Source organism: Phaethon aethereus, assembly GCF_964289735.1.
Source record: "Phaethon aethereus genome assembly, chromosome: 1".
In the NCBI taxonomy this organism is placed as follows: domain Eukaryota; kingdom Metazoa; phylum Chordata; class Aves; order Phaethontiformes; family Phaethontidae; genus Phaethon; species Phaethon aethereus.
This window is the reverse complement of record NC_138575.1, coordinates 13,798,050-13,822,291: the sequence shown is the minus strand read 5'-3', so window position 1 is coordinate 13,822,291 and position 24,242 is coordinate 13,798,050. Positions and strand designations below refer to the sequence as shown.

General features: G+C 43.3%; 1 protein-coding gene across 1 annotated transcript in view; it reads left to right on the top strand.

The window, feature by feature from the left end:
• Nucleotides 1-12,449: 12,449 nt before the first annotated feature.
• RSBN1L (round spermatid basic protein 1 like) overlaps nt 12,450-24,242 on the top strand; it is a gene marked incomplete at both ends in the record, with an annotated part of 50,954 nt that continues 39,161 nt past the window's right edge. The window contains one exon of the mRNA XM_082005035.1: nt 12,450-13,101. Coding sequence (XP_081861161.1) covers nt 12,450-13,101 — 652 coding nt within the window. The remainder of the gene's footprint in view (nt 13,102-24,242) is intronic.

Below are 24,242 nucleotides of genomic sequence, written 5' to 3'. Positions count from 1 at the left end.
AGGAGCTGAAACAGCTTCCGCAGAAGGTTATGCTGTGTGGGCTAAAAAGCAGGGCTAAATGCAAAAAATGCCTTAAACTAGGACACAATGTGGCGGGGGCAAGCCAGTGCAACGCACCGACTGGCCTGGAACCCTCAGCATATTTTAAGCCTGTTAAGATAGTTAGAGAGTATAAAAAGTGGTTAGTAACAACCTTAGTAACATCCAGTAATAGCCAGACTCTCTCTGACATGGCTTTCTGACCATTTCTATGCATGCACTTCATCAAAACAGGTTTGTTGAGTGTTGGGCCATCCAGTGGAGCTAGAAAATCCTATTTTCCCTGCTGCAGTACCGTGGTAACCCCAATCACCCTCAAGACCTGTACCAAATGCTGAACTTCATCACCTTTATGACTGTACGTGGCAAAAGCTTACTATTCACAGTTTGAAAACAGTGAGTAAATAAAATCTTGTTTGCCTGTGTGCTCAAATCTCACAGTTGGAAATTCTGGGCTAAACAGTCTTTCCTTGAAGAGACTTAGCTGAAAACATCCTATGTTTTGATCTATTAAGTCGTTGTGGCTGTAACAGTTGATTTCTTTAACCACTTGACTCTCGCCTCTGAAAATATAGTGTGTCTGTATGAAGAACTTACTGTGGTGAAGCCAAGGCAAGAAATTACTTTTTGCATTTTGGCTTAAATCCTGCAAACAGTTACGTGAGTGACTTGTGCATGTAAACAGCCCGAGTGAGCTCAATGAGGCTATTCATCCGCAGAGTTAAGCATGCGTGTAAATGTTTGTAGTTCCGGGGCTCTCGTAAGGACAGCGGTTAGCTCTGTCTTCGGCAGCACGACTGAGCTCCATGGATTTCAGCTAGTGAAGTGAAGTTGCCTTTCACATCTACAATTCCCACTTTGATCCACAGAGTTACAGTTCTTAGCGTAAAAGATCACAGACCCGTAAGAAAATGGATCTTTTGGGCAGGTAGGTAGAGCCAAAATCCCATGGAGAGCTTGACTGTCAAGTCAAATGAAGAGCTGGACTTGGTTCAAAGAGAATCCTATTGTTCAAACACGAAGTATCACAGACTGTGCTGAGCTTTTCTGCTTAACTGACTCTGCTCCCTCTTCACCAGAAGATGTCTGGTGCGTGGTTCCATTCCAGTATATACTCCACCTGCTACATCTCTGGCCTAATGTCAAAAGGACCAAAAAAAAAAAAAAAAAAAAAAAAAAAATCAGGTTTATGAATCTGAGTATTTTTAAATCTTTTGCTACACTTGTTTAAATTTTTATTAGCTCTTGCTGTTTTCACTTTTTTTTTTTAAGTGGTGTATTTGTTGTTCAAGTAAGCCTAGAGAAGTTGGCAGGAAGACAACACACCCCCGTGTGAAACACGCAAGCTCTCTGGTGTCTGTTGGCTATGGCTGCTCTCCTTTTATTTGCTGCATCTCCAAAATAGTTTCATCATTCACTGCATATGCTTTATGGTGAATATTTAACTTGGTAGTATCACTTACACGTTTTATCAGCACTGCCCAGTACGTTGCTCTTTGTAGGACTTCACTCTTACATGCACTGAACACGATTATTTTACTGTAAGTGAAGGAAGGTTGGGTTTGGTACAGTCTAATTCCACTTGTTACTCTGATATCTGAACACAGTTGAACTCGCCATTGAAAGGCTGGCAATTTTATTAAAAAAATAGTAACGTTGCTTCTGATCTGTATTTCATTAGACACAATAATTAAAATAATCATCACTGTGAATTCCAGTAAGCAATCTAGGGTTACATTTCCCATTGATGTGAACAGTCCATACCGTCAGGCTTTTTTGAAAAAGCACTTGGACATTGCTTTTTTATAAAAGTTAATTAAAAAATGACTCATAACTCAGGTCACGAGATCTGTGGTTGAGTAATTTGTGAGCACTTCAAAAGTAAAGCAAGTTGCCTGGATAGAGAACCTGATCCAAAACATGTTCATAAAACATCATGGTTTCTGCTTGGTGTGTGGTAAGAAGCGAGTGTGGCAGAGTCGGGAAGAACGAGGAGCACGTAGCTCAGGAGGAGAGAGGTGGGACGAGCTGGACTGCAGCAAGTACAGGGAGGAAATTCTCTTTGCCTGTGGGTAACAAAAGGCCAAAGTGAACTTGTTAGGCAGGTTCCAGTTTTGTAAGATCCGCAGAAGGGCAGAAGAGGTGTGGTTGGGTAACAGCAATGCAGCACAGGGAAGACGCTTCTATTAAACAAATTGGTGGGGTTTAAGTTTCTATGAAATGTGCAATTGCGTACCAGCCTTTTTGGTTTTGCCTGGTCAGGCCCTGGGAAAGATTACTCTGCAGGGTGGGAGAAAAACTGGTGGTGGGACCTAATAAGGATAAACTGATCCTTGAAATGTCCTGGGCTGGGGGGAAGAGGTGGAAAATGAAGAATGACAAGTTTAGAAGGCAATCTGTTGTCACTTGTAGATTTTGAGACCTCGAAGTGACATCTGAACAAGTGTCACTTTATGATACCATTGCCATGTAATGAATACATATTTATCTAAATGTCTGCTGATACGTAATCCACTGATAAGAAGGAAGCAATACAAGTAATTGTTTTGATAATATAAATCAACCTTTATTATACTTCATGACTAGCGGGACAACTAACAGAAAAGTGCTGCAGAGCAGCTCCTTCTCCTTCTGTGTCCCCGGACAGCAAACCCATACAAGTTTAGTGATGCTAGAAGGAACACTCAAGCGGATTTTTATTATTTTTTTTAAATCCACACTTTTTGGAAATACATTTTCAGACCCTACAAAAATATTTCTACAGCCAAATTAATTCCTTACGGTTTGAACACTGTGTGATGGCCAAAGCTGTCCTGAATTTACCTCTCCATCATTTCTGCCTTTGACATTTTCCATTTAGAAAAACTGAACTCCCACTCTGGCAGCTGTTCCACAACAGGGAGGGTGGTCTTGGAGTCCTTGATTCGTAAGACAGGAGGGTTCTATAATTAAAAAAATGAAAGAAGTCAGCCCTCTTCTGAACCTCGGGCGCCTGCCAGCCTTCGCTGGGTGATAACGTTGGAATGGCTAAGGTCTCTCTTATTGATGAGTCTGCAAGATCCAGCTCAACCCTGTCTCCAGGAGGGCTTTGGCTCCTAGAGAGGCAGCTCTTGGGCCTGTCTGCAGCCCCAAGATCACATGGAAAGTATTTTGGAAAGGACCAACTTTGTCACTAAACTGAATGCTTTGTGTTTTGACAATTGAGGGCTCCTCTCCTCACCACTGCTGGAGCATGTGACGTGCTCTAGGGATTTCCTCAGAACTCATAAAATGCATAGGTGCTCTTACAGACCGCATCATGTGCCTATCTAAATTTATAGTTAAACAATGAAACAAGTCCCTGCTTTGCTAGAGGCCAAAATAAATGTAACAGTAAGATCAGGAGAGAGGACACCATGGGTACGTGACTTCTTGTGAAGTCGCTGCACACTTCGGTTAACAAGATTCAGAACGTTGGCTGGAGTCGATTTTTATCTCAATGATATTATGTAGATATATCAAGCAAGCACTTTTCAATGTCTCTTCTTTCAGTGAGTAAGATCTATTTTATGTACGAAGGCTTTTTCCACCTGTTTCTCTCTCTCCCTCCTCCTCCTCCTCCTTCCTCCCCGCTATCTCCAAGCGTCGGAAGCGACCAGCACGAGGGAGCTCAGCTGGAGCAGCCTCCTGGCCAGAGTCTGTGGTGAGGTGACAAATCCTTTCTACACGGTTACTGGCATTTGGGGCTATCCATCACGTACGCTGCACATTCCTGCCTCTAAGCCAGGGCAAGACCGTACGAGTAACAACGTACAGTACAACTGCGATTTTACGTAAACAGCCTGGGAGGAGCCAGGTTATCTCCCATGTTCAAGACCGTGATCCGAGGCTGATAGTGATGTGTTAGATTTACATTAACATTATTCATTCCACATTAACATTATTCATTCCATCCTGAATGGATCCTAAAGCCCCTAACTGCCATCTAGTACATATATTTAAACATTTTTGGGTGATTTATTTAATGTAAATATGTTCTAATGAGAAGTAAGTACAGTATCTTCTGCTTAAACCTAGCCTGCAGTCTCTGTGAGATGCTTTCCTAATCCCATGGTCTAGAAACTTCAGGTACAATTATCTTCCAGTTACGTTGATACAGCTGAGAAAATCCAAGGACGTTATGGCAAACGTTTTCACTTGCAGCAGTTTGTCTTGAATTAACCTATTCTTGGAATCACTGAGGCTACTGATCTGAAGAGCTGCTGCCTCTAATGTGGAATAGAATTTCTGAATAGAAAGAAAGTGCTCTATTGTGGATTTTTCCATGTAGATGATGTTCATATGAATGAGAAGATGAGGTGAGCAAAGAGAAATTAGCTTCTACTTATAAGCAGACATTTTTGGGGGTTTATTTTTATATATATATGCACACACACATTTACAAATATAAAGTGCTACTCTACAACTAAGTGCCAGTCTCTAAGACACAAGACCTGAATTTCCTAGAACCAAATATAGTCCAAAGAGCTGTCTCTGAAACAGCATAGATTATAAGCATCTAGGGATAGGGGAACAAAAACCATCAGGAGATCCATTTGGATTTCAGTTTTTAAAAGAAACTACACCGACCTATTGAGAAATACCTCACTGCTTCCATTGCAAAAAGTGCCAGAAATGGAGGGAAGAAAGCAATGTTTCAACCAGTTGTTTCAGGGGGTTGCCTTTATTCCCTTCTAGATGCATGTGAGTTTGTCTGGCCAGCCGTGCGAACAGGTTCCCTACCTGTACGTACACCCCTTGTGAAGGCAGAAGGACTCCCAGCGACCATGCACAGGTCCTCTGTGTCCCCGTGGCTGAGAAGAAAGTCCATGGTCTGTGATTCAGTCCTCTTTTGCCATTGACTTGAACTCTGGCCACAACAAGGGGCACGCATAACTCATGGGAATTGCTTGTTAAGGAATAAGTATTCTTCTGGACTTTAGTTTGGAAGAATCTTTGATTTTTCTTTCAGAGAATCATTGAATGGTTTGGGTTGGAAGGGACCTTAAAGATCATCTAGTTCCAACCCCCCTGCCATGGGCAGGGACACCTTCCACTAGAGCAGGTTGCTCAAAGCCTCATCCAACCTGACCCTGAACACTTCCAGGGAGGTGGCATCCATAACTTCTCTGGGTGAACTGCTCCAGTGTCTTGCCGCCCTCACAATAAAGAATTTCTTCCTAATATCTAATCTAAATCTGCCTTCTTTCAGTTTAAAACCACTACCCCTCATCCTATCGCTACACTCCCTGATAAAAGAGTCCCTCCCCATCTTTCTTGTAGGCCCCTGTTAAGTACTGGAAGGCTGCATAAAGGTCTCCCCAGAGCCTCCTCTTCTCCAGGCTGGACAAGCCCAACTCTCTCAGCCTGTCCTCACAGGAGAGGTGTTCCATCCCTCTGATCATCTTCGTGGCCCTCCTGTGGACCCACTCCAACAGGTCCCTGTCTTTCCTTTGCTGGGGGCCCCAGACCATAGTGGTTTTTTTCCTCTGTAATGCCACTAGAGTTGACTCATTCAAAGGGTTATTTTTAAGTTTTTCCCTTTCTGCAAGGCAGCATTCCCTGGTGTTGATTGTCGCTTTGGAGGTGTCGGCTGTTTTAAAGCTTTCCTAAGCAGCAAATCTCCAACTAATAAACCTTTTTTTTTTTTCATGAAAGGATGTTAAAAAGCAGAGTTTTCATTCTGACAGACACAACCAATTTGTTTAGACACAATTCTTGTGTTATTAGTTACTGTCTTTTCTCTTGGGGAAAATACCCTCACACACTCCAGCCCTGGAGGAATCTTCTGAGCTGGAGAACATCCAGCTCCAAATCAACATCTTCCGTTGGTCCAGCTCGGGCTCGTATTGCATTTCTGTTTGTGTTGGGGATAGAGGAAGGAGGTTAGAGACTCTCTGAAACTGGAAAGCGATAGAAATGCTGGGCTTGTAGGTGCTGCATACCTACCCGTGCACAGATACCACGTTCCAGCTCTAGAAGAGAGTACAGGGAGTTTGCTGCTGGTTTCTTTGTCCCTTGCTGCATTAGCCCCGTTAACATCAATGGGTTTTATTGCTTCTCATCCCACAGATTTGAAACTGTTTTATTTGGTCTTCCAAGAAACATTATGTACAGCTGTAAATGTTACCTCAATAGTACTGATACCTGCCAATTTTTTTCTCAACCGGTATTTAGGGGGGCCTTCGACAGTACTTCCACTAGAGTTTTAGGTTTTCTTGTTCCCAGAGCCACAGCATCAGAAACCAGGGATTACAGACACTCACCAAGGGATTCCTTCCCTGGATTGAAGGATGGGTTGAAGGATTCTGGGATTTAACTTGGATGAAGATAGCTCTCTCAGGATGTGAATATTCCGGTAGCTTCCTCTGTGGCCTTCAGATTGCAACTGTGAAACTTGCCTTATTGCCATCATCTCCCTCAGCGCTACCTGTCCTAGATGGCAGCGGTCCTTTCCCGTTTGTGCAGCTGGTTCACTCTGAATTGTCCACGTAACCTGGAAATTAGTCATCTGTTGTGATCCCCTGAAACAGTACTTTGTCCAAGTGATTTTAACTTTTCTAAAATCTGCAGTGGTCAGCAATAGATATTCTAGAATTTAGCGCAGGAATGCCCAGAAGTCACTGTATAGATTTGACACTGTAAGTCGGGGGTTGTTTTGCTTTATGCTGTATTACACCCTGCTTTTGTCACTTTCAAAGATCTACGTGAGCAAGTTTGTGCTACAGTCTCTATGCAACAAAATATTCAACATGTCTATATAGCATATTTCAGCACACATCTGATGCTGGACCTACTGCGTAGTGCTTCTGCCTACGGCAAAAGATTACAACAACAGTTGGAAAGAAAAAAAAAAGACACAAAGTGCCTTGATTTATTTAGATAAAACTGCCTGTAGCTTTATTCTCAAGAGAGGCAACAACAGCAAAAGCATTAACATTCAAAACTGGGAAAGCCTGATCATTTCAAGTCAGCCCCAGAAAAGAGTTTTATGAGAGAGGGGAAACTAACAGCAAGACCTTCTCTCCAGAGAGTTCTGGATGTGGATGATAGAGATAGTGGCTTTATGCCAGAATTCTGAGTTTCTCTGTAAACTCTTTGTAAGTAAACAAGAGAAAGTTTCTTATGGCCTAGACGTTTTTAGTATAAAACTTCAGTTTCCTTTTAATTGCTGACAGCTGCTGGATTGTGCTTTATTCTCCTTGGGGTATACTGAACATATGAAAAGAAAAGAAGTTCCCAAGCTTCCTGGTAAAGCCTTTCAGATGTCACATGCTTTTACTTAACAGTGTCAGAGGCCAAACAAGACGAAGACGCAGTTTGGCTTAACCATGCTATCATTTAAACAGGTTTGTTGGGTGTTGTTTGTAACTGGACAGCAGTTGGATCAACTCTTACCTCTCTGTTCAGGACACAGAAAGTGCTTGAGGTTATGTGTAACCCCATGATCTCAGCTGCTTCAGACACTCCAATTTTGAATTTGACATGAAGTATATCCCAAATACTGCCTCAGAACAGACAATGCATTTTGGAAAAATTCAAGTTACTGTACCTCTCATCTTTCAGAGACATAATTATCCTTTTGCCCATCGAGATCTACCTACGTATATGTTACAGAATCATAGAGTGGCCGGGGTTGGAAGGGACCTCTGCAGGTCATCTGGTGCAACCCCCCTGCTCAAGCAGGGCCACCTGAGGCAGGTTGCCCAGGACCATGTCCAGACGGCTTTTGAATACCTCCAAGGATGAAGACCACAACCTCTCTGGGCAACCTGTGCCAGTGCTTGGTCACCCTCACAGTGAAAAAGTGTTTCCTGATGTTCAGAGGGAACCTCCTGTGTTTCAGCTTGTGCCCGTTGCCTCTGGTCCTTTCACTGGGTACCACTGGAAAGAGCCTGGCTCCGTCCTCTTCGAACCCTCTCCTCAGGTATTTATGTACATGGATGAGATCCCCTCAGCCAGCTCTTCTCCAGGCTGAACAGTCCCAGCTCGCTCAGCCTTCTCACGTAAGAGATGCTCAGATGCTCCGGTCCCTTCAATCATCTTTGTGGCCCTTCATTGGACTCTCTCCAGTTTATCAAGCTGGTCACGCCTGACTTCCCCTTGGTGAATCCATGCTGACTACTCCTGATGATACGTATGGGTAGGGCTTGTTTAGGGTTTGGAACAAAGGACTTAATTTACACACAAAAAAGGCAGTGTCTGCTATGAATTTTTTACATCTTTATTGCAGCTTCAATGGCCTTTGAAAACACAGGCTCGTAAGAAGATTCCTTAACCCCTAAGTCGCAGTCCAAACACAGCTGGTTATCTCCAGTAGGAATATCTGCCTGCCTGCCACTTTGATAATTTTTCTTCTTGGTTCTCCTTTCTTATAAACAAGCACCGGTTTTCCTCAGGGGTAACTGTTCTGCTTATTGCTTTTCTTGCCAAAGTTTAAATTCAGTTGAGCTGTAACTGAGGAGCAGTTAGAAATAGTAAGAAGGGGCAGGAAAATGCCTTTAGTATCAAATAAATCAATTTGGTGAACTTGTAACTTCGTCAGCCCGTTGTTTGTGAAGGGACTGCACTTTAGGAACAAAGGGCTGCTTGGGGTATATGGCAAGAGAGACTGACAGCTGTGTCCCACTCTGTGCATGAATTTTACCCTTTACCTGCGAAGATTTGAAAATCTACATTCACAGTTTAAAGAAGACTAGGGAAGGGGTGGTTTCCAAAGGTTAATAAATTTACTTGTAATGAATTGTAAGAAAAAATGAATAGCATTAAAAATTACATTTAGCTAATTTTGCAGACAAAAATCAGCATAAAGATGTCTAAGTGTTATCAAATGTTTTCAATTTACTCTTGGCACAATTATTTCCGTGCTTGAATTAGGAACTGAACAGATGCCAAACCAAGGAAGTAAGTGCATGGAAAGCCAATTGTTCAAACTATAAAGAGATTAAATAACGTTTCTGAAAATTGTATTTCTATTTGGAGACCTGAGTAAGGTTCCAGAGCATCCCTTTGGTAGGCAGCTAAGAGCATAAAGCCAAAACAATGTAATTCAATCTGTGTGCAGCACTTAACACATAGCTTTTTTCCCCTTATTTTACAGGCGATGTCTGAAATTTGACAAAGTTTAGGTGAGCACTAACTTTTTTGGCTTCCTTGGTTACTGAAACAAATGTTTTGATTAATAACCAATTATATCAGCATTTCATAATTATTCTAATTAAAATGACAACATGTTTGTAACAAGCAGGCCAATACTCTGGTAATATGATCCTTAATGTGTGTTGGATGCTGGACTCATATGTGCCTGGCATTTTTACTGTTACTGTTTTGCCTCTTTGGGGTTTTCATGGTCTAGAAAATCTTCACATATTCCCCTAAGTGCATATAAAATTATAGAGAAAAGCACATTGATATAATTTCTATAATCAGCTTAAAGTCTTCTACTAAAGCAGATAAGCTTCTCTGGTCTCTGTGTTTATGGATGCTGTACCATGCTGCAGTTGCTCCACCAAGGACCGATCCCCACAAAGGCTCTTCGAGTTCATAAATCTCTGTGCAGTCACTGCAGGGAGTTGTGACATCAGATGCTACTATATTTCTCCATAATAGTTTGGTTTTAGGGACAATGGTTTTGATGGTGTTTCTGAGATTGCATCATTTTATTATAAGCATATATAGTCCACTGTTTCCAGTCAACATCAGAACAAGTTTGTGATTCTCACCTGTAATTTATGCAAGGTATACTGCTTATATTTACCCCCTTTTTTTCAAAGACACTTTTTATTCTGAAGCATTTTTGGTGTTTCGCATTTTGTCTGTGTCTCATTCACAAGTCTGTGGTGTATGTGCCAGCATCCAGAGGTTTAATTAAAGTAAAAAGAAGTAGAAAGGAAGACGCACTGAAGCTTGGTTTAGGTATTTTGGAATGCGTGCGCCCCATAGGTATAGCGTAGCACTTTAATGAACCCATGTGATCATCGGTGACAAGTGACAGGGACAACACCTATTCCTCCAGCGTGCCCGCCAGGCTGGCTGCCACGCGGCTACAGGATTGTGGGATCTGAAACACAGAACTGGCTTCCAAATTTCAAGTGCCCTGTAATTTTCTTTGCTGACAAAAGGGTATGAGATAGCAGCAGAAAACCTCCAAACATTAGTCACGCTGCTTTCCAACAAACAACAATTATACCTAATAGGTACTCTGTCACCTTTCTCTGGTTGAATTTTCTAAAGAATTCACTAATAAAAACTTGGCTTTTGCCTACAAGCATGATGTGCCACTTCAAAAAGCAAAGGAAACAACAGCTTGACTGAAGTTCATCATGTTGTCAGCTGTCTGTTAAAGTGAAAGTGTGAAAATACAGTTGTGACTTACCTGAAGTGTTAAGTTTATTGAATGAACTCAATATACCGCTGATTTGGCATCAATACCAGCAATAGAGGTAGGATGAACTGAGTTGTAAAGCCTGCGAGGTTGAGACAGGGCCATGAGGTGCCTAAACTTTCTCATTCTAGAGGTATTAAAATGCATAGGTTTTTCTCAAGTACTGATACAAGTAATTAATTTCTGAGGGAGCTGAAGACGGCTGTTGTACACACAGGCCTATTTTAGTTATACCAGCCTACGTACAAACAGGTAGATTTGTACCCAGATTTCAGTCTGGGCTTGGGTGTTAGTTGACTACTGCTCAAATGTGCTGTGAAATGTTCCTCTTGTGCTGTGACACAGGTGCCATTTTCCCCATCATGCCCAGAAATACAGTTTGAGGATATGCTCTCACAGTAGTGAAACTTGAATCATCTGAGGAAAAACCCTTTACAGCAGAGTTGGCTGGATATAGAAAATTCTTCACTGCTGTTGAGATAACACTGAAACGAGTTCAGCCTGGTTGACAATTTGCAAAAAAATGAAACAAAGGAGGAGATAGCCAGAGTGCTAGGAGGAAGCTTATTCTGAGGATGATCAGTTGCAGCTCAACTAAATATAGTTTGTGAAGCGAAAAAATCTCATCTCAAAACCTTGTTTGTCTGCTAATACATCATACACAGAATTTCACAGAGCAATCTGATTTGGCAGCAATCTGCCAGGTAAAGTTTAATGTGGTAGTTATTCTGTTCTTTCCACTGCGACAAGGAGACTTGCAGGTATGACTAACTGGAGCAGGAGACTGGCAATGCAAACACTCAAGGCAACAAGGGCTCACCTTCTGTTTGCTTCTGTGACCGCTTCCCGCTTACACTAAGTCTTGGGAGAATTTCAGCCTGCACCTGAAGGGCGGCGATGGCAGCTGTAGATGGCAGAGGCACGGCTCGGGGGGGCTCTTATTTGTGGCAATAAACTCCACCCGACAGGCCGTGGTGCCTTCGCTTTGGAGGAAGCAGCAGTGCAATCTCTCTACTGAAGCGTAGCGGTCCGGTGTCAGTGTTCTTGCTGACAAGACCGACATCCGCCTGCGCCGGCGAGACGGCACCTCACGCAGCAGCCAGCCTTTGCAGCTGGCTTGCCTTCCTCCCATCAGGTCCACAAGAGCTCCCCGTCCTTAATCCGGCTTCCTCCGAGGACTGGGAGAGCGCGGAAAAGGCGGCTACAGGCAGACACGCCGCTGGGACTCAGCCGGAGACCCCAGGCGCCCGCTGGCGCATTCCCGCGCAGCTCCGGGACAGGCCTACCCGGGGCGCTGCGGCGGCCTCGGCCCGAGAGGCGGGCTACATCACCTCACGGGCTACTGCCAGCGCAGCCGCGGGGAAAGGCTGCTCTTCCAAACGCTCCGTATTTCTAAACAAAAGCCTTTCTCGGGAAACAGCCCGCGCGGCGGGCGGTGGCCGCGGGCCTGCCGGGATTCCCTCAGCCCTCCCCGCAGCGAGCCGTGCCAGCCCGCAGCTGGGAAGCTCAAAACCTGAAGCGTTGAAGAAAACCAGCTCCCGGCTCGCTAGCGCCGCCAGGATCCGCCGTAACGCGCCACCGCTCAGATGCCGGAGAAGCGGCTCCCCGCGCCGCGGCCCCCCAGGCCCAGGCCTCCCCCTCCGGCTGCCGCGGCCAGGCACGGCCCCGCCCGCCATGGCTCGGCGCGGCTGCCCGCCCTGCTCCCGCCACACCCTTCGGCGCTGGGGACGGGGACCACGCCGAGCCCAGCCGAGCAGCAGCGCCACCCCGACCCCGTCCCGCGTCCGCCCTGACAGCGGCACTCCCCCCCCGCCCCGGACTGCGCACTCAGCCGAGCCCGCCGCCCCCAATTCCCTGAAAATCCGCCCCCTCCTTGCCCTGCAATTGGTCTACCCCGCTGTCTCTCCGGCGCCTCCCCTGCCTATTGGGCGAGGCGGGGGCGCCCCCCCGCTCCTCCCGGTTCTGTCGGTTGAGGCGAGCCGAGAGTAAATAGAAGCAGGAGCCCAAAATGGCGGAGCTGCCGAGCGCCGTTCGTGGCGCGGCGTCGCCCGAGCAGGAGCCGTTCGGCGCCAGGCCGGCCCCGGACGCGAAGGTTTCTCGCGGGTCCCAGCCAGCCGCTAAGAAGATGAAGGGAGCCGATGAGAGGAACCTGAAGGGCACTAAGCGCGTCAACGGTGAAGGGGGCGGTGGTGGTGGTGGCGGCGGCGGCGGCGGCACCGGCGGGAGCGGCAAGCTGCCGCTGCCGACGGTCGTGCCGAGCTACACCAGCCCCGCGGCATGGGGCTTCCCCGCGCTCCCTTCTGGCCCCTCCGGGAGCGCGGGGGGCTTCGCTTTCCCTTCTCAACTGCCCCGGAAGCTGCTGTCGCCCGCCGTTTTGCTACCGTCGTCCGCCTCCCCCTCCTCTTCCTACCAGCAGCACCAGCACCGCCACCACCGGCACCGCCTGGCTCTGGCCGTCGAGGCGGGAGGCTGCGGTAGCGGCGGGGCGGTCGGCGCTGGCGGCGGGAGCGCCAAGTCGAAGAGGCCGAAGGAAAAGCGGGACAAGGAGAGGAGGAAGCACGGGGCCCTGCCTGCGGTGGCGGCGGTGGGAGATGGCGGCGGGGTCATGGGTGCGGCAGGCCGGGAGGAGAACGGAGAGGTGAAACTGCTGTTGCCGAAAGGTGAGGGGCGGGCGCCGGGGCTGTGCGCTGCCCGCGGGGGATCGCTTGCTGCTAGCAGCCTGAGGGGAGGGCTGGGAGGAGTGGCGGTGAAGGCGGGGGGAGATCTGGAAGGAGCAGCACGCCCGGGCTGGGCAGGGTGGGCATGGTGCTGTACGTGAAGGTGCCCGGAGCTGCTGTAGCTGCCGTGAGGGCGCAGGAAATGGTTGCGATGCTGGGGTCGAGCCGTTGGAATGGCCGCCTGCCCCTGCCCCGCCTCAGCACGCTGGCCCCGGGGCAGCGCCGCTTCCCGGGGGCCTTACCTGTCAGCCCCTCCGCCCGGCCTCTGCGGCGCCGGGGCTGGCTCGGCTTACCGGCTGCCTGCGAGGCCCTGGCGGGAGACCGCTGGCGTTGTGTAAGCGTGCGGAGAAGGCAGCGGCGGCTTAGTCTGCCGTCAATCCTGTCAAAAAAGGGGGTGTGGAATCGTCGACGGCGTCAGCTAGAAGCTGCCAGAGGCCTTAGGTTTTCTTACCTATTAGGGAAATAAGGGTGCCTAGTAATTTACTAGAGATCTGCGAACGAAACTGTGTTTCTGTCGTTGGGGGGGGGGGCGTGTGGAGAAGACTGCATGTTACAAACCCCCACCAATTATAAAATTAAGTGCCGAATGATTTCCTTTATTAGGCGATTAATTTTTGCAGGCAAAGTCATCGAGTGCTACAGAGCATGCAGTTAAAATTTAGATATTTGGACTTCTAAAACCTCATTTAGTTGCTGCTCAGGTTTGCTTTATTTCCTGAAGATCACTGGGTAAAATCTTCCAAGAAATGCCTGAGGCCTTGAGAAGAAGGGGAGGAGTGCTGGGTTGGTTTATTAATGGGGCTGGACAAAAATGGCCATACCAGATAAAACAAGATATTAGGCTAGTTTCTTGTTTAGATTCTTGCTGACTGTGATTAACAGATGCTTAGGAAGTAAAAGACAACACAGGAATATATGCTTTTATTTCCAGTGTATGCTTTCCCAGTCTCCAGTAACCTTAAATCAGATGTTGATGTTTTTGCATTTATGTTGAAATAGGAAGAACTTTAAACAATCGCTCTATTACCTAGTTTAAGCAAGTTTACTTTCTTTCAAAGGAAAGATAAGTGATAGCTGTTACGTAGGCTTAGGTTACTTTGATTGTGGTCCATACCTGCACTTACAGGATGAGCCAAACTTGTAGAGAGCAATTATTAATATTCCTTTTTGCCTATTGACTACACTGTCTGGCTGCCTTATTGCATTTTCTACTGGTTTCCACTAAGTATCTCAGTCTCCGATTCACTTACCATTGAGCATGTATTTTTTTCTAATTAGTTCTTTTTGGTCAGCGTGTTGCACGCATCCTTTTGTTCTTGGGATCTTGACAGCTAGTATACAATAAATCTCTGAGAACAATATTGCAATAACAGGATGAAATGGGTTTTTTTTGCACATTGGTAAAAGAAATGATGACAGTAATGGTGTCAACTGAATAATTTTAATTGAACCCTCCTGGAAGCAGTGATTCATCTTTAAAGAAGAAATTATACACATTGTACCTGGAAAGGCTATTTTCTCAGAACTTATATACTGACAGGCACAAGTATTTGATGTTTTACTTGCTGTTTGCTCAGAACATGTCTTTTCACCTTTCATTTATTTCTTGAAAACCCAAGTACAGGCAACAAATAACCTTTTCCAAAGCAAATGATGCCCGTATGGCATCTGGGTCTCCAGGTTTCTGTTTAGAGGAAGTGGTTTCTATAGCTAAAATTTTGTGGCATAGTTTCCTGTATAAATAAAAAACTTTATATTCATTCAACGCTGTATTTTTGCAGAGAAGGCTGTAAGAAAGTGAGGGATGCACTGAGTCTTCTGCTGAGAGCAGCCAGCCTTTTTAAAGTGGTTTCGTATTTGGTTGTAGATTAAAGAACAGGTTTATGCTGTTAATCCTGTGAATAATTTACTTTTCAGAGAGTAAAAGAGAAATGCAGTTATGATGCAGGGAGAAAAGAATGACTGGGGGAGCATGCAGAATCCTAAGTACAGAGGAAGACTAAGAATGATATATTAGAGTAGGAGAGTGGAATAGACAGAACTCGTGCGTTGGGATTGCTGGGACTGTGGCATAGACTGGAGGAAGATACCTTAGGGACTCTGGCAGCAGCAGTGATGAGTCAATGTGGAATGAGTGAATTTGAGATACTGACATGAAAGAGAGAGGAAATAGCATGCAAAAGCTGTGTCAGGGAGAGGTGATTCTGATACTGTTTTGGGACAAAAGACATATACGTAGGTGCTACGGAAAAGGCAAGGAAGGTTAGAGGAAGGGTAGGATAGAGGGAGGGTGGAAAACTTAGGCAACCTACAGATGACATCAGGGTGAATTTAGAGGATTTTGTATAATACAAAAAATGGAGAGCCACACAGAATATATAGGGGGGAAAATAGGAATGAAATGTGCCCCTTTAGCTGTTAATAAGATGAGTTCATAGAAGCTGTCAGATGTGCAGCTGGTAATACTTTCTAAAAAGCAACTTAATGCAGGCAAGTTTTGAGACTCTGAAGATGGAAGAACTCTGTCCTCTTCTTTGCAGCTAAAGTGGAAATACATTGCACATGAGTATATGGGGTGGAGTGGAATTCCCAGTTGAATGTTGTACTGATAAGGGTGCCAGTGTCTGTGAATTGGGAGGAGTCGCATTTCTAATTGGTGAGCTGTGTGCATACTGTGCTACATATAGCAAGCACGACACTAGGAGAAAAAGCTTTATGCTGGTGAGAGGGAGGGAGGGCCTGTACAGACCTTACTGCTAGAGAAAAGGAGGAATGAAGCTGAGGGATCAGGGTGGAGAATGGCAAAATTTGTCTCATGGGATTGCTGGGACTGTTAAGCTTGGTTATAGCCAAGATGGATGTGTTTAAAGCTTTTTTTAAGCTTTTAGTATTTTCTTCTTGAATGAGTCTTCGTTTACAGGTTTCTCTGGTATTCATTGGAAAGACCTTTAACTTGCAGAGTCATGACCAGGCCTTACAGCCTGTGTTTCAATTAAATGAATGCAGTTAAGTGAACCCTTCTGAGATGATGATCTAGCATACAGGGAAGCTGGAAGACCATTTTGCCATCTGCATGATTTATCCTGCAGGTATGAGCTTTTGGCTGTTTAAAATAAGATTAAATTTCACTTGTCAAGTAGATTCTGATAGTGGAATTAGAAGTTGTGTAACTGTTTTTGTGTGAATCTGACAGAAATGATTGCTCTTCCAGTTTATGACTGTACGGATTCAGTTAGTCATTTAACTGACACTCTGCTCTAGCAGTTCATAGTTGAAATTGTTTTCTTAACAGTGCAAAGCTCAGCTCAGCCACTCCCCACTTCATCAGATGATGCCTGCTCAAAGTTTTTTGTTTTGGTCCATAGACTTGCTGTAAGGTGTGATTCAGATGTGTGAACAGTCTTTTCTGGTTTTCTTGCTGTTTCTGTGTACAATTTCCCTTTCTATTTTTTTTCTTCAATGATCCATTTGCTGATGAGATTCCCTTAGTGTGCCCGGAATTACAGAATGAGACTGGTATTTGTAACTTGCAAATGGGGGTTCCCATGAGCAAGAAAGCTGAACATGGTACTGCAGCTCTTGTTTTTCCTTCTAGGTTTCCCCCCCTGCTTCCTTTCTCCTGCTGTCTGAAGGATGGATTAGATTAGATTTCAGGTGGGCATTTGCCAGTGATTTTTCTGATAACTTTGTTGATTTGAGCTGCATGACACTTCTGGTTTTTAAGCTTTCAAGAAATGTCGGTTTTCAGGCTTGTTAAGCTCGGTTTGCATCCAGAAGTATGCTCATTTCACAGTCTGACTGTTGGAGAAAGTTTTGGATCTTTTTCTTGTCCCCTTTAGAGCTGGGATCATGCGTCTTGCTAGTTAGGTTGTCTTTTTTTCTTTGCTAAGCATTTCCTTCTTCTGTTTACTTCTTTTGCTTTTTTTGTGCTGTGTGGCTTGACTCACTTCCCCCTCCCCCCTGCCAAACGCCATAAATTCAGCAGTCATTTTCATGCTTGTGAGGCCTTTTGATCACTCTCTTCTAAATTCTTTAATATATTTCTGTTTAGATACCCCACTGTAATCAGCAATGTCTAGAAAAGTGTTTGGAGTTTTAAGTGTGGTATACAGGAGGAAGGGGGACTTCTCAAATTTCTTTGGATGTTTGAGAGTTATATGAAGTTGAGGTTTGAGAGCTGATAGTGACATTAATGTAAGCATCCAATGTTAAGATGAATTTGGAGGAATTTATCTTTCTCCTGAAGGACCTTGTCCCCTTTTCGTTTCTGTGAAATAACCATGAAACTTTGCTGGATAGAACAAAATCTTTCACTTTCTAAGCTGGAGAACAAAGCAAGCCTCTGCTGTACACCAGAATCCAGCTCTGTGTGTAATTTCTGCAGAAGAAACTTATTCTGGTTATAGAATAATAAATAATTTTTTTTTTTAGTTGAAACAAGATCAGTAGGCTGAAACATCAGATCTGAAACCTCTTGTAGAGGCCTTGTTTGCAGCTGTCACATTCTCCACTACCAACTTCTGATGAAACTCCCTAGTGCTTGAGCTTAACCTTTGCTTATGGAGTTCTGCATATAGGTCTCCTTTAGAAGTGCAAAGATTAGAGGAATTGCAAAGATTAGACTTAAATTTCTTGGAAGTGTTTTGATTCTGAAAAGGGTCTATCTTCCTTCTCATTTACTGGAGGGCTTGGGGAAGTGTTCTCACTTGGTAAGGGGATTTCTTTAGTCATATCTTGGATTTTAAACTTTAATTACTGAAAGGAATGCCAGCCAAATATTTGGGGTTACTGGAATGAGAAAGCTAACATGAATTTTTTTTGTATCTAAGAAATATGTCTGAGTGTTTTCACGTTCATGAAGTCAGGAAGCCTGCTCTCCAGTGTACCCTGTGTATGATGTAATAAAAGTGCAGGTGTCAAAACCGTTAACATAGTGGTGTTAAACGTGCTTCATGTAGCTGCATAACTAGATAAACATGGCTGCTTGAGGTTTTATTTTTATGGGTATTTGTATAAAGGGAGGAGAGTGCCCATGGAAGGAATGGTGACTGATGTTCTTGTACTCCCCTCCTCCTCCCATTTCCCTTCAGTTACAGTACTGTTGGTGTTAACTGTATTGATGGTGTCCGTTAGTGGTAGTTTGTAAATATTTTGCCTGATGTGCAGTGACAGCCCTTAAATCAAAGGGAAGAGAGAGAGACAGAATACTTTGAACGTAATCTGTGACTGACTACTAATGTGGGTTACCATCTGGAAACCTGATGCAAAGCAGCTGTGACTTTTGGCATCTGACAAAGTTGTAAAGCTCTCTTTCAGTGCTGAAGCGGACTTGCTTGAGCTCCTGTGTCGGCTTCAGAGTGTGAATTTCACAATGTGACAGCAACTGCGTTGCATGTAATCCACTACAGACCATTTCCCACTTGACTCGTTCTCTATGCACTTGAACTACCTTTTTGTCTGTAGAAATCTTGCAGTAGAGGCAAAGATCTGGTTAAATTTCTGAAATCAGAATGGTGTGGTCTATGAATTTGTGTCCCTTTATTTACTACTTGGGAAATAACTGCAATCGTTATGAGAAGGTATCTACCTAGTTAGGAAACAGAAAGCTTTTTCATTAGCCTTTAGTTGTAAATGGCTGTTTACCTTATAAATGCAGTACATATTACATTTATTTATGTACTTAACGCAACATCCAGAAAAAGCAGAAGCTTTTGGATTTGAAGAGGAAGTATGCATATCATTCTGAATTAATTCAGTTATGCATGTGGATTCACTGTAAAGTGAAAGCATTCTTCAGATGCCATTTATGAAGGTGAGGTGGAACACTTCTTCATAATGGAATTCTTCCTGTCTATATATAGCACTTTTTTTTTTTAATATGCTGCTGTTGCTTCATTTCATTCATGGGTATACTGTTCCTATGACCTTAAAACCAAAGAACACGGACTTTCTCGTGATACTCGTGTTGTGAACTTGAATGAGACATCTAGAAATCTCTTCATTCCTTGGGTATTGTATTTCCTCCAAACAGGGATACTTATTCCTACAGAACTTTGTATTTTGAAAAGTTTACAATGGCATTGGCATATTTAGTAGAGTTAAAAAAACCCTCTATAATAATAGAGATTTTTTTTTTTTCTTCAGGCAGCAAATCTTGAAAGCTGAGAAGTGAGCTTAAATTTACTGGACCTTCTGTAGCTGATTCCTACTGTGATTGGTATTTCTTTTTTATTTTTAATCCTAGTAGGAAGTATTTACAAACTCTGTTTAATCTGTGACCAGTTATTTCCTGAGCAGTGTATTTCTCTGTCAAAAGCAAAAGTGCATTTTGACAGGGGAACTTCATTAAAAGATACAGCATTCTTCCATCTTCACCTGGGGATACAAATTACTTCAAACTTTTGGCATTTAGTTTTAGTGTGTTTAGAGATACGTAAAAGAATAGAAAGTCTGTGTGTGTGCAGGAAGAGCACATAGTACAATGAGCAATGATATAGAAGACTAAGGGTTACTGTGCTACAGTAATGTTTGTATGTATGTATGAAAACTTTGTGTATGTGATAATTAGTGTGTTTTAGTCATAATTGTCCCTAATTTAGTTGTTAAAAACACAGTGGAAAATATTGATTAATGTGAAGAGACATGAATATATCTGAGTGAATATATCATCTGCTCTTTGGAGCTAATCCCTAAAATTTGTCGAATGAAAAAAAAGATAGTGTTTTGACGACCACTGACTTCTTTGGGTGTTGAATGTCACAAGAAAGCTATTGCAGCAGTATAAGCATCGGGCTAAGGTGAAATAACTATCAACTGTCTCAGTACAATATGGTGAGTAGAAACAGAGACATCAGTCATCCAGCCGTGTTCTGGTGAAGTTGAGAACTAGTGCATTGCTTAGGGTTTTGGATGGTTTTAAGATTAAGGGTTTTGATATGAGTGATTTGCTGATAAAACAGAAAATTTTAATTTAAATCTGTAGTAGAGGAACTGGTATTTTCCCAGAGAGACTTGTTTCATTGCATTTTTCTATTGCTATCTTACACGACTATTAAATATTTCTATCACTTCAGATATAGTTCATGGCATCATGATTGACTTTTTCTTCTGCTGGAAGAATTGGGATACTAACTTCTAGGATTTGGTATTTTCTGCCTTTTTGAAGTAGAGCAGACATAAGAGGATTTTTTGTGTCTGTTTTCATCCAATAATTAAAAAAAAAAATCATGCACAAAAAACCTCCAACAAACAGATGAAACATTAGACAAATCCTCATATTCAGTACCTGACTAATTTTTTTCTTATCCCTTACCAGAACAACTTTGTTAAAAGGGAAAGAGCAAAAAACTTAGCTTAAATAAAGCTGAAGTTTATATTGCTGGATTTTTTTAATATCTACTAAAATTTAGGTGGCTTCACTTAAAAATACTGTATAATGTTGATGAATTTTGAAAGGGTTACGATAAACGTTTTTGTGTTTTCCTGCAGAATATACGCTGTGCTTATTTTTTTTTTTAATGTTTTATTGAGATTAGGACTTTTTACCCACCACCACATGAACAAACCCACCACCACATGAACAAACACACACCAAAACAAATTACCCACACCCTTGTGGAAAAAATTCCAATAATGGACCACAGCTATTTGGTAAGTTGTTCCTGTGACTAACTTGTGCCTTTGTTTACCAAAAAAAAAAAAACCTGTAACATGATCATTTATGGACTAGGGATGTCAGACTTTAGCTTCTAGTCACTGGTACACCTATATCCATAGTTTTATTTTTTTTACAATGAAGACCTTTTATTAAAACTTGTCTTCCCTGTTTGAGTCAAATTACCCTTTCACCTTGTTTTGAACTTAAATTATCTTCTCATTAGCATATAAGACTTAAATTTGTTAATTGTTTTTCTGAAGCTTCAGTTTTTCATCATTATGAAACTTGAAACTATTCCAGTGGCAATTGCAATGCTGTTGACATACAGAGGTAATAGCTGTTGGTACTTGATGTTCTCTTGTCCTGATCATTGACCATTTGGGTTGCATTATTTCCCTGAGGATTCATTTTATCAGCAGCTCAAGCTTTTTTTTTTTTTTTTAAACTTGTTAGGAGGAGTATCGGTGAAAGCCGATGGCAGATTATTCTGTGGGCTTAGAAAGTTCTTATAAACTTCTCTACCTTTTACCACTTTGAGATGCTGTTGCCCTACAAATGACGTGGAGAACTAAAGTTTTGGATCAGTAGTAGCTGTTTCTGGTAAACCTCAAAAAAGCTATACAAGAGCATTCCGAGTTTTCTTAACTTGCTCAACAGAACAAGTTTTGTCTTGTTTTCCCTTGCCAACCTCACTTCCTGGTTGTTTATTCTATGACATATAGACTGTAAATTGCTTAATGTTGGACATGTCCATTTTAAAGATGGATTTTTGTGAAGGATTTTCATGATTCGTGTTTGAGACAGTGAGATTTCGACTGAAATTATGTGTGGCTGGATAGAATTCATACCTTATGTTTGAGAAGACAGAGAGATACTGATCTGTAGCATTTTGGAAAGTCCTAAAAAGCTCTAGCGTGTGTTGGACTGTATCAACTTTATTGGGCAGCATCATACAGTGACAGAGTTAGTATGTACTTGGAGAATTGTCTTGCCCACCCTTGTTAGATATCTGTGCCATAGGCATATTTTAATCATGTTTATTGACTGTAATGACTATTGAATGCTTCTAAATTTACTGACCTTGGCAGAGACAGCAGAGTTAAATTGCAATAGATGTTGTAGTAAACTCAAGCTTAAAATAATTTGGTTGATTTTTATCTCTGCATCCCATTGAAAGCTGTGAAATGGAATATCTGTCACTGAGGAGAACAATCTGCAGAACTTTGAGAATTGTGTTTGAGTTCTGTCAGCCAGACTAGAAAATACTTACTTTTACTCATAAACTGAAAACATTTGAACTGACAATTAAGACCCAAGTGTTAATCCATGGAATGACTCCCATTTCGACATAGAACTTTTACATTATATTATGTTTTGTCTTTATTTCAGTATTTATTTACGCTTTTTTTAAGGAGAACTCTACTATCTATTGCTTATCTATTCTGTGGGCTTTGAGGGAGGAACCCTAGAATTTGTACATTTAAGTTGGAATTCTCAACTGTTCTTTGCTTGCCTGAGGCTGTATACTGGTTTTGTTATAGTACTGTGGTTTCTAAAAGGGAAATAGTTAAGTTTAATTTCAAACCTTCATCATCTGCACGTACATTGTATTTGCAGTCACTTCAGGTATGATTTGCTTGTGGCTGTTGCTGGAGGAGGTCACAGGACACTTTCATTGTTTCTTTTGTCAGGAACTTCTCACCATGGACTCTACTACTTATTGCTTTCTAAATGTGAAAATAAACTAGACTCTGTTTAAAAGGTTTCAACTTGTTCTCTGTCCTTACTTTGTTGCTTCTGACAAAACTTGAAGATTCATTGGCCTGTGATGCTATTCATGAGCCTGCAATAAAGGATTCTTTCAGTCTTTCTTCCTCTTTCAACAAGGCTCAGGATTTATATATGCTATTCAGTCTTTCTTTAATTCATAAGTGATAGCAGAAGTCAACTGTGCCTCTTAACAGTATGCAAATGTTGAGATAAAATCTAGATTTTCCCATGATAATTATAATCCTGGCTGAGTTGAACATTCAGTGCAGGTTACAAATCAAACGTCGTGTTAACTGCTTACTTGCTGAATGAGTATCTGCTTTCAGAGTGTTACTTAAATTCCTGTTACATAATTTATTTCCTACTTCAGATTTTTTAAGTTGCAGGGGATTTACAATTTGGGTGTTTCTTTTGGGGGAGAGGTGGGCTGTAGAGGAAGATTGATGTCTGCTTAACCTACTCCTAGGAAGTACAGGTTTGTGTTGCTTAGGAAAACTTGTTTGGATTCCATGATCTGCTATATAGATGAATCTGTTTTGTCATCTCTTCTCATTGAACTGTTAGAATGCTGCTCTTGGACATGATCGTTTCAGTCACTTAGAACTAAGTCTTCCAGACAGTTTTAAGCACAGCTACCTTATTTCTCACTGCTTTTGTGCCAGCATAGTTTCTTTTCTTTCCTCACTGCTTATCTTGATCTGTGGATAGACAACAGACATACCTCAATTGCCATCTCTTTTGGTTTTTATTTTCCTTCCTAGGCTCTTCACAAAATACATTCTTCATCCTAACAACTGCTGGGGCTCAAGGTCTGTAGCCTTACTAGAAAACTCCTAAAACGAAAGATATGAATGCTGTGGAGTCGTTACAGTATTCATTTATGTGGATTACTGGCTGGATGGCTGAGCTCAGAGAGTAGTGGTGAATGGCGTTAAATCCAGCTGGTGGCTGGTCACAAGGGGTGTTCATCAGGGCTCGGTTCTGGGGCCAGTCTTGTTCAGTATCTTTATCGATGACATGGATGAAGGGATCGAGTGCTCCCTCAGTAAGTTTGCGGATGACAGCAAGTTGAGTGAGAGTGTTGATCTGCTGGAGTGTCGGAGGGCTCTGCAGAGGGATCTGGGCAGGCTGGATCGATGGGCCAAGGTCAACTGTATGAGGTTTAACAAGGCCAAGTGCCAGATCCTGCACTTGGGTCACAACAACCCCATGCAACGCTACAGGCTTGGGGAGGAGTGGCTGGAGAGCTGCCCGGCAGAAAAGGACCTGGGGGTGCTAGTTGACAGCCAGCTGAATATGAGCCGGCAGTGTGCCCAGGAGGCCAAGAAGGCCAACAGCGTCCTGGCCTGTATCAGGAATAGTGTGGCCAGCAGGAGTAGGGAAGTGATCGTGCCCCTGTACTCGGCACTGGCGAGGCTGCACCTTGAATCCTGTGTTCAGCTTTGGGCCCCTCACTACAAGAAGGACATTGAGGTGCTGGAGTGTGTCCAGAGAAGGGCAACGAAGCTGGTGAGGGGTCTGGAGCACAAGTCTTATGAGGAGCGGCTGAGGGAACTGGGGTTGTTCAGTCTGGAGAAGAGGGGGCTGAGGGGACACCTTATCGCTCTCTACAACTACCTGAAAGGGGGTTGTGGCGATGTGGGTGTTGGTCTCTTCT